The sequence below is a fragment of the Parasteatoda tepidariorum genome, chromosome 3 (genome assembly GCF_982258835.1).
Source record: "Parasteatoda tepidariorum strain Cologne lab strain chromosome 3, Ptep-v5.0, whole genome shotgun sequence".
In the NCBI taxonomy this organism is placed as follows: Eukaryota; Metazoa; Arthropoda; class Arachnida; order Araneae; family Theridiidae; genus Parasteatoda; species Parasteatoda tepidariorum.
In genome coordinates this window covers 119862350-119873762 of record NC_141757.1, presented here as the reverse complement: position 1 = coordinate 119873762, position 11413 = coordinate 119862350, and the positions used below count along the sequence as shown (strand labels likewise).

Sequence of the window (11413 nt, the reverse complement as noted above, 5' to 3'; positions counted from 1 at the left end):
AGTTATTTCTTATAAAATAATTCCAGAAAGCTAAAAATATGCAAAAATGAATATAGAAGTATGCACCAAAGAAAAAAATGGGATAATTTATTTTAAGATTTCGTCTGAAAGAGAAAAAAGAAGTCCCTGGGCAAAGTAGAAGTCGGGAGCCATCACCGATTTTATAGTTAATACATTCAATGTCAATTTCTCTTCTACTAATCAATTTTCAGGATCTCTTAAAACGAAAATCTTCGCTTAAGTTCCAATTGTTCATGCGATTTCCTGACAATTTTGAGGAATCTCAGCTAAAATTATTAATTGTAGCATTTAGAAGAAGCAAACACATATTCATCGTCGACATTGACACCCAAATCTTAAAAAAAAGTTTAAAACATTGCTCAATTTCATAAAGAATTATTAAAATAATTGAATATCCATTTAGTAGTAAATTATATTTAGTTTTTTTTTTTGCATCACATTATTTTTACTAGAAAAGCGATAAAAACAAAGATAAAAGAAAGCTATTGTCTTTTCATATTCTAATTGGTCAGTTAAATGTGAAAATTTACGGAACATGTACAGAAACGGCTAAACCGTGCAAACACAAATTATTATTTTGTTCAAATTTTAAAGTTATTTCGTTACTTGAGTGGTGAGGTTTAGCACTTTCTTGCAATATCTCGCATGCTCACGCACTTTTAATTTTTGATTCTGTGCAGTGCAGGTAATAATTATTTATGTACGTGAACTAGCAAGAGGCTAAAGTTTTCTATTTTGTAGCAAAATCAAACAATGTATTGAGCGTAAATAAATAAATAAACAAAGCGAGCACTCTTAGATCAAACAATCGCATTTTCATAGGACTCAATTCGGATAGTTCGGGAACCTGACTTTAAATATGCGAAATAATTAGTGTAAGGGTAGACGATTTTAAGAGTCAAGAAATTTCCCCCACGAAAACGTACTTGCTTTGAATAAACTTTTTCAATCAACGTATGCAGATTCTTGACCCTTAAAATAATGGGATAGCTGTAATCTGGAAGGAAAAAAAACAGTTCGACAATTTAGTCAGAGCAGTTAGAGCCTTCTTATGTTTGCGATTTGAATATTTTTGTTATACACAGAGCTGACGATTCTAAGGTTGTTCAGTGATGATCAGTAATCTTTTAATTTATTCCTTTTTTTTGTGCGTCAGACATAGTTTAATGCATTTTTTGCAGGTATATCTGGCTCAGTAATTACGATTTTTGTCTGACATTATTTACTTTCTATATTTAGTCATGTATTATTGAAATGCTTTTTCCGAACATTTTAATTTTCAAACTTCGTAGTTTACTTTGATTATTTGTCAGTTATTTTTAAAAATAATTTTTTTTCGGATTTTTATTTTCTCTATAATAATTTCTATTCCTCTGTCCTTGTTATTTCTCAAACATTTTTAAGCTAAATGGAAATTTTGTGATTAATTTTGTGACCAGTAACTCTTTATTCTCATTAATAAAATAATAAGTCTTAATAAAAACTATGTTATAATACAACAAATTTTTAATAAGTACAGCAAATTTTTCAGATTTAGTCTTTGTTTAGTTGCAATAATTTTTTTAGATTTCATTTTTATCGGATTTTTGCTTTTACGCTTATGTTAATGATATTTTTGTTAATTGTTTTCTCTATATTTTGTTAGAACATTTTAAATTCTTTAAATATATTTCATTCAATTTATACTTGAAAATTTTTAAATATTTTAAAAGTATATAACATAATTTCCCAATATCATTTGGTTTTTCGAAAGATTCTTTTAAATTTCCATTAGTCTTTTTCGCTCCACAATTTTGTTTCAAATAGCTATAATTCAAAAAATAATATTGCATTGTTAAGTTAAAAAAGCACGTAGCCTCTAATATACAATAAAATTTTTGGTTATAATTTTATAATGTGTTTAGATTATACTTCTGTAAATAAGAAACATATTTAAATATGGCGAGCTGGAAATTAATTCCTTCATTTGTTTTAATTTTTTCATCCCTAGTCCTTTATCATGAAAACTTAATATGATAAAGTTAATTCTACTTCATTCAATTACTGCATATTTATATGTTTAAAATTGTATTTTTTTTTCTTTGTATACATTTTAAGTTTTACCTTGGAATTAACCAGAGAAATCAGAAGACTTGTTAAAATTCAAAGTCATTTTAAAATAAGATTTAATTTTAGAAATCAATCTCTTTTACTCCTTCATTTATTTTAATGTTTTTATACCTTGTGCTTATCATTAAAATTATGATAAAGTTAATTTTCCATTTTTTTGTAAACTGAAAATTTATATTCATGATTAAATTCAAATCTATGCTAGAATCAAAATTTAAATAACAAGTTATTTTTAATTCAATATGTTTTTGAGGAGCGAAAAACCATTCTGCGTCATTATGATTAAAATGTATCGATAAAATGTATTGCTCAGCATTAACAAGTTTAAAGGAGTAAAATTACAAAATTCATTAATTAAATTTCTTACATTTTAATACACTTTTTTTCTTTTTAATTAGTTTCGGATTGATAAATCATTTTTTGTTAACTAAATTGGTGTGGATGTAATAGTTAAATCATCGTCGTCATAAACAACGGAAATAGTTTAGATAATTACAATTAGGCAAATTAAAATATTAAAATGATACAACTAACTTTAAAATATTAAATCAAGCAAAGCTTATGACTTTGTATTGGCTCGCCCCCCCAGTCAAAAAAAAGTTGGCACGCCTCTGGCTAATAGACAGAAACAACATATGATTTTGTTTAATAGAGCATTGAAATCAAATGATCATCAGCTAAAAAAATGTTAAAACATGAGAAAAAAATTGTCTAAAACTCCTGTATGATCAAATTTTCCATGTTTCCCCTAAATATGAAATATGTTTAATTTGTAATATTATAGTTCGTACACGAAATTAATTAATTTAGTTAGCTTACGATTTTATTGTTTATTGATCATTCTATTTTTAACTCCTTTTTGTTGTTATTATGTGTTTAAAGTTAATAAGGCTTCTCAATTTTTTCATTAATAAGGCTTTTAAATTTCCTAATCAAAGTCGAAGCAATTTCTTAAAGTTATAAATCGAAACTATATATAAAAATTTGACAGCTTTGTTTTTATTTTAACAGTGTGCATTTAATTTAATGAAATAAAAATAAATAAAGAAGTGGAAAAATGTAAATAAATGACTGAATAAAATAAAAAAACTTCGTTGTCATATCATCTTTTGAATAATTTGAGTATTAATAAGTTATATAAAAATAAGCAAATTTTTAGTTTAAAAGGTAAAAAAAAATTTGATTTGTTTAAAAGGTAATTATGCTCCATCATTCGATCATGAGACTATTTAATATCTGTTCCTAAGGATCGGAATTCTTTTTCATTTTACTTTATTGTAAAAATGATATATACTTAATATTTTCATGTGATATGCTGCAGTTTTAAATACCTAAGAGATGATTGAAATTGTCAATTCAAAAATCAATTAATATTTAAACAATTAATACGTAAAAAAATAATTGTCGCAAGCAAATTAATATTAAGTAAGAACGAAACAAAAATGATATCAATATATGCTGAATCACTAGTGAGACAGGTGGGATGAACGACATCGAAATCAATTTGATTGAATAGTAAAACTAGAAGGTGTTTCTAAAATCCGGAAATCAATCAAGCTTCAATTTTTTTTTTTTTTTTTTATGTCACGAAATTTATCAGGGGCTATTCGTTAGATTTCAATATGTGTTATGTTTTTTCATAGATTAAATATTAAACATTAACAAATATTTGTCTTTTAAAACCTTTCACTCTATAATAATTATTAATTCTATATTAATTCTATAATAATCTTATAATAATTATTCTATAATTGTAATTCTAAAACTAATTGCTAATTGATATAAATTGTTAGTGTGTATATATTAAATGTCTTCCATCGGCGGAACCCCGACATTACGATTAAAGTTTATTAAGGTAATTACGAATATTATAACCTAAAAACAGACTATTTTTAAAATATTTAATTCGAGGAATGTAGATTTTTCCTCGTTTTACCATTTTCAATCTTAAATAAGATTTTATATCCGACAGTTAAGTTTGCAGTCCTTGAGTTATATCTAATCTAGTTTTGAATAATTTTTGGTGTATATACATAAGCTGAAAATGAATAAGATAAGCCTAAATGAACTGAAGATACTTGTTATAAACGTTAAAAATGGTAATTTGGAAAGCATTTTTCAAGAATGTCAAGTATCCAAATGACTTAATTTATTGAATTTAAAAAAAAAATTTAAAAAATATCCGCAAGGCAGGTTTGTATATTTGGGGCTGATGATTATGAAATCTAACACAAAACTGTGAGATCGGGGGCTCTATTCCAGCTGATGGCAGTTTTTAATTATTATTTCTTAATACTGAAAAATGTTTTTCGTATTTTTTTAAGTATGCATGTTAATAACTAGTAATTTAACAATTATTTAAAGAACTGGAAGGCTCCGCTACCTGTTCATTTTGCTCACTAACCCTCGTGGTTGCTTCTGCATTCATTGCAGGTTTAGAGGAAAAACGGTTTATTTCCCTTTTTTTCTACAAAAATTACGATTGAATTACCATTTACATTTTGAAGGTGATTAAATTTAAGTAAATCAATAAAATTGGTACCAATCAATAAAATTGGAAAATTGGTACCTGCCGCAGAGTTATTACTCAATAAAGTTGGACTCAAGGGATAGAGCATTCTCCTCCGAATGAGGTGCACCGAGTTCGAATCCCAGTGATGGCTGAGTGATATGAATTCCACACCCGGCTTTTACCGACCACAGTGCTGACGTGAAATATCCTCAGTGGTAAGCGGATCATTTCTTAGAGTTCCCTTGGTATCAGACTAACCGTGGGAGGATTTCGTGGTTTTCCTCTCCATGTAACTCAAATGCGGGCTATCAAAACGTCCTCCTCGAATGCAAAAATTTCTTCCACTACTTGATCCTGGAGTTCTCTTGTCTGCTGGATTAGGTTCAAAATTACAAGGCTACGGAATTAAACATTAGTAGTAGTAAGCTCGAATTTTTGGAATTTTTTCTAGTTGTGCATAAATTTTTTATTGTTTGAGTAGAATATTTAATTGAGAACACTGTAGAATCTTATGATGGATGTGCATATATTGTTTATTTATTCAGATATCACTTTTATATTTTTTCTTTGTTAATATTTGAATCATGATAATTTTTTTATCAGAACAAATATGTCTATGTCATATTAATTATTTTTCGCATATTAAAAATTATTGCTTATTTTCAAAATTATCTTAGCCCCCCTGTCGGGCCATTGCTGACCCCCTGTCGGGCTAAGTCTAGCGCCACTCTTGATGCGAATAAAACAAGAGTTGAATACTGCCCTTAAACGGGAAAAATCTTCGGTCTTAAAAATTATAAGGATTTATATTCTAAAGTACCTAGGAAAGAAAAAGTACCTCCATTGGTAATTTTTCCTTACAGAAGAATTCGTTGAGATATTACAGAATCAGTCTCTACTACATATTTCATTGGAAAAAGCTATTCATGAAATGAAACGATGACCGCAGCAACATTTTACAAATATATTGCAAATGTTTCTACCCATGGCTAATTAAAAATGCAATCAAATTCCATATTTTGCTTCTTCTGGATAGGTATAAATCTCATATCAATTTGAAACTGATCAAGTTTTGTTCCTCAAAACAAATTTTCTGGCTTAGTTTTCTACCTAATTCAAGGAAATCTCTCGTTAGATCTTGAAAACAAAAGAATTGTAAAACAATATGTCTAGAAAATTTTACATCCATTTTTAAATAAGATTTGAGGCATCAACTGATGAAGTTAAAATGCTTTTATGAAATGCGATATTTTTCCATTCGATGTAGAAAATGTTGACTTTAACAAATGCATGCAAAACAGACACCAAGAGTTAATGAGCAAGACAACTTATCAACAAAACACATGCTTCGAGAGTAACGATGCGCTATTTCTTCAGAAGCTTGAGAAGGAAATCTCACAAGTTATGTTGCAAATTTTTAAAGGAACATTGACAGAAAAGTTTAATCTTCCAAATTGGAACTGGATTCTGGATTCTGGAAATGGAACTGGAAAATCAAAAGAAATTTTCAAAGATACATTTACATTGGCCAAAAATTTGGAAAAAAGAGGAAGGTTAAATCAAAAGAAAAAGAAATAAATTACTCATGACGAAGAGAAAAAAAAATACTTAAAAAGATTTTAAAAAAAGCTTAAAAAATATGGGGAAAAGAGTAAACAAAAAAATGATCGAATTATAATAATAATAAAAACATCATCGGATTACGCAATGATAAACATTCATAACTTAGAACGGACTATTAAACTGTGAGAAAAAAATGAAAAACATTTTTTTAAAATTATGTATTCAAACATATTTTACTTTCCATTCCATGACTGAAAAAAAAGTAATATTTTCCACATTAACTATGGTTATATGTCGTAATTCCAAGAAAAATCTTGTTTTTAGACATTTGTGTGGCCTATGGATTCCTAACGAGCATCAAACATTCTCAAAATTAAGTGTTCATTCACTGGAAAATTTAGTGTTTATTCACTAGTAAGAAGTGTTCCTTCACTTGGTCATCTTACTACTTATTATTTAAACCACCAAAAGCTTAAAACAATATTATGTAAGTTATCTAACTTTTTTTTACATTTTTGTATCTCGGGATCTTTTTGGCTATTGGTTTGAAATGAATCAGTGCGAGCCAATATTTTTTAGTGTTTTTTATTTAAACTTAACGAAACGACAACAAACAAAAGACTGAAGAGAAAAGCTATGTATCCTTACAGATGCGCACACTGCGCCATCTATCGCAAGGTAAAAATTTAATTTAATGGAAGGAAGATGTAACATCCTCCAACCGCAAAAGGTTAAAGTTTAAAATTATCAAAAATATTAAATAAAAGTTAAAGTATAATACAAAATTGAAGTTAAAGCTTAACAGGTTTGACTGTAGATCTCAGAGTTTTACCTGCAATGCTTGTTGTTTCTAAACGAAATAATCGTTGAAATGGTCGAATTATTTCGCCATTTTGAGTCTTAACCTTCGCAACTCGGGAAACACCATCACGTCCTTTATAAATTTCAATTACTTTGGCTAGAGGCCAATCAACACGTTTTTTATTATCTGAACTGATTAGAACCATATCTCCCACTTCAAGTGGGGATTGATGAGAGTGTCTGGATTGCTTAAGGAGCGAAATATATTCTTTATAGAAACGCGTTTTTAGTTTTTGCTTAATGGAGTGAAGGTGTTTCGCGCGTTTGCGAAGATTCTGCATATCATTCTGATCGAGATCATCAACACAAAATTCAGTCTGATCCTGTAAAAAGAGAGAAGGAGTTAATGGCACTAGATCTGATGGTTCTTCGGAGAGGTAAGTAAGAGGTCTACTATTAAGTAGAGCTTCACATTCACACACAACGGTGTACAGTTCTTCGTAGTTAAGACACGCTTTTCCTAAATTGCGTCTCAGCAATTCCTTCAACATTCTTACCACCCTCTCCCACCAACCCCCCCACCAAGCAGCGGTAGGTGGGTTGAAATGCCAGGAGATTTTTTTCAAATCTGAGTGAGCAATGATGACATTCCAGTCTATACTTTTCAGTTCGTTGTTTGCACCAACAAAGTTTGTGCCATTATCTGAATAGATTGATTTTACTCGACCTCGACGCGAAATGAATCGTCTCAATGCGAGAAGAAAACTTTGCGTGGAGATGTCCGAAACAAGTTCGAAATGTACCGCACGGTACACGGCACACGTGAAGATTGCAATCCAAACTTTGTCACGATTTCGCAGAACCAAAGGGCCAGCTAAATCAACTCCAGTTGTTTCGAACACTGCTGATATTCGCACACGTTCTTCTGGAAGAGGAGCAAACATCGTCGTAGCAGATTTGGATTTAAATCTTTGGCAAATTACACATTTGGAAACAACTGATCGAACGGTTTTTCTTGATCGCAAAATCCAGTACTTTTCACGAAGGGTTGTGACAAGTGTCTGTACACCTACATGGCTGTAGGTCCGATGAGTCTCTTCGATGAGTTTGAAAACTACACTGGTTATCATAAATTAAGGAAAAATCACAAAAATAGCGATAACTCTTTCAAAAGTAAGCCAAACCGTGCAAAATTTGCATATGTTGTCCACTAAGAGTAGCTGAGTAAAATTGCAATATGCAAATTAGTGGCGCTGCACTCGGCTTACGTCATCTGCCTGGAGCATAAAAGTCCAAGTTTGAGAGAAAGCACACAAATTTTACTGTGATTGCGACATTGAAAATCTGAGATAGCCAATTCGTAATAATGACCTCTAGGCATCATTTGCCTGAAGAACTACGATGGAGAGCCATCGGGAGACTAGAGGCAGGGCAGAGTCAATCAGAAGTGGCCAGATGGCTAAATGTGAGTCCATCTGTGGTTCATAGACTTTGGAGGCAATTTCAAACCACAGATTCGGCATCTAGGAGGTTCAGTCAAGGACGGCCAACTGTTACGACCAGTGCCGATGACCGATATTTGACATTAAGTGCACGCAGGAATAGAACCGCTACTCCGACACATCTTAGATCCTCTCTTGCTGCAGCCACCGGAAGGTTGGTGTCAACGTCAACTGTGCGCAGAAGGCTCCACGAAGGTGGTCTGTATGCGAGACGACCAGCCATTTGCGTGCCGCTCACATCACGCCATAGGAGAGACCGTTTGCAGTGGGCCCGACAACATGTCCACTGGACGTCAGATCAATGGAGGCCTGTTCTCTTTACGGATGAGTCCAGGTTTAGTCTAGAAAGTGACAGTAGACGTTATTTGATATGGAGAGAACCTGGGACCCGTTATCATCCATCAAACATCCGTGAAAGAGATGCATACGGAAGAGGCAGTGTCTGTGTTTGGGGAGGCATATCCTTAGGAGGGCGCACATACCTCCATGTCTTTCCAAGGGGAACCGTGAATGCTCAGGTTTATCGAGACAACATCCTTGATGCTTATGTGCGCCCATATGCCGGGGCAATTGGTGATTGCTTCCTGTTACAGGACGATAATGCAAGACCACACAGAGCTCGCATTGTTGATGATTATCTTCAACAGGAAACAATTACTCGCATGGAGTGGCCAGCTCGATCCCCGGACTTGAATCCTATCGAGCACGTTTGGGATGCTCTAGGGAGGCGTGTATCTGCCATCAATCCGCCCCCTCAGACCCTTGCCACGCTTGCAACTGCTTTACAAGAGCAATGGCTCTCACTTCCTATTGAACTGATAGACCGCATAATTGAAAGCATCACACATCGCTGTTTGTGCTGTATTGCTTCTAGAGGCAATCATATTCCATATTAAAGGTACTTTTTCTATTGCAAACCGATACTTCCAATTTGTTTATTTTATACATGTGCTAATTTCTATACTACTATTAATGTCTGATAATTTATTTTTATGTTGTTTAATACCTTACTATGTGTTGTATATTGTGGGTAAGTTTCATAAAATTCCATGTGTAATTTCTTGAGTTATCGCGATTTTTGTGAATTTTCCTTAATTTATGATAACCAGTGTAGTTCATTCCTGTCTGGCAACAGGATAGGACGTCTGAAAAAATCACCATCACCAGTCGAGATAAGTTTTGTCTCAACTCTTAGAAGACCACTAGAGTCGCGGTAAATGATGAAATTGGGAGGTATCAGTCGACGATTTTTCCCAAATGAGTCATTTTGTATGAAAAGGAGTATATCGAGCTCAGATTTGGTGAGCTCTTCTTCTTTTAAGTTTCCATTCAAGAGGGATTCATTCTGTTTATTTACTACTGATTTAGCATTGAAGATAAATCGTTTAACATAGGCCAAAATTCGAACGATTGTAGAAAATTTCGAAATTCGCTTAGTCCATTCGAAAAAATTAGGTTCGGAATTACCTAACGAAAGATTCGTCGAAACTGTAGGTTTTTTCTCCAAGGTAGCAAGTTCTAAAGCGTCTGAAAAATCAGCATTGTGAGTGTTTGGCCAAGAGTGTCGATTTTTTAACCATGTGGGACCCTCCCACCAACGAAGACTGAAAAGAGTTTGTGCGTTACACCCACGAGAAGCGATGTCCGCTGTATTCATTTGAGATGGGATATAACACCAATGTTCTTTAGATGAGTTCAAGTGAATTTCTTGTATTCGGTTGTTCACAAATGTTTTTCATGTTCCGGGATTTTTGATCCAACAAAGAACCACTTTAGAGTCAGTCCAATAGAAGGTTTCGATATTAGAAATGTTTAAGGAAGTCTTGACTGTCTGAACAAGACGAGTACCTATCAGTGCAGCTAAAAGTTCTAATTTTGGAATAGACATTTCAGTTTTGATTTTGGTGATGGGATCCTTTTTTAGAGGAGCGACACGTGATTTTGCCTGCACTAATTTAATTTGAACTTCTTTTTCGCATTCAATTCGCAAAAATACGCAAACCGCCAAAGCTTTCCCACTCGCGTCACTAAACATGTGAATAGTAGTAGTTGATTTATTAATTAATCCTCCAAAATAAAGCGGAATTTGAATTAATTTCAAAAATCCTAAGCTGGATAGCCAGTTTTTAAATTCCTCCACTATTTCAGATGGAAGTTTATGATCCCATCCCAGCTTATCATTTTTCCATGCTCTTTGCATTAGAACCTTTGGAATGAGCGTCACGGGTGCGGTAAAACCGATTGGGTGAAATATTTTTTGGGAAATCGACAAAAGTTGCCGTTTTGTACATTTGTTATGTACTTCAGTTGTGACGCTGCTAATATCACATGTTATTGTATCTAAATTGGGTTGCCATAAAAGTCCGAGAACAGGAGAATATCTATATTCTTTTAAATCTAGATTTTGTTTTTCACCCTGTGAGGAAGAAACCCAACCCGTAAGCTCAAACCCTGCTTGAGACATAATTTGACAAGCTGTCTTTGAAAATCGCTCTAATTCCCATTTGTTTTCAACGCTTGTCACTACATTGTCAACGTAAAATGCATCTTTCAATTTCACAGCGATATCATTTTCAGTTTCCTTCATTTTATCCAAATGGTGATAAATTGTTGCCATGAGCAAAAACGGACTCGATGTAAGGCCGAATACCACTCTGCAATGTTTGTAAATCTTAATTTTGCGTTTTTCAAAATCTTCCCACCAAAGAAAGCGAAGAAAATCTCTATCAGAAGGGGGCACGCTTATTTGAAGGAATGCTTTGCGGATGTCGGAAATGACGCCAATTTTTTCTTTGCGAAACTTATTTAGAACGAAAGGAATCAATTCAATATAATTTGGACCTGTAGCTAAACATTGATTTAAGGAAACAGAATTTTCGTCTTTCGAGGAAGCATCAAATACGTT

The 11413-nt window shown here is 32.6% G+C and overlaps 1 protein-coding gene across 1 annotated transcript; it reads right to left on the bottom strand.

Annotated features, from left to right (window-relative positions):
* Positions 1-6996: 6996 nt before the first annotated feature.
* LOC147814234 (uncharacterized) lies at positions 6997-8136 on the bottom strand. Its single transcript, XM_087160284.1, has one exon. It carries the CDS (start codon positions 8134-8136, stop codon positions 6997-6999), a length of 1140 nt encoding a protein of 379 aa, XP_087016410.1.
* Positions 8137-11413: the final 3277 nt, after the last annotated feature.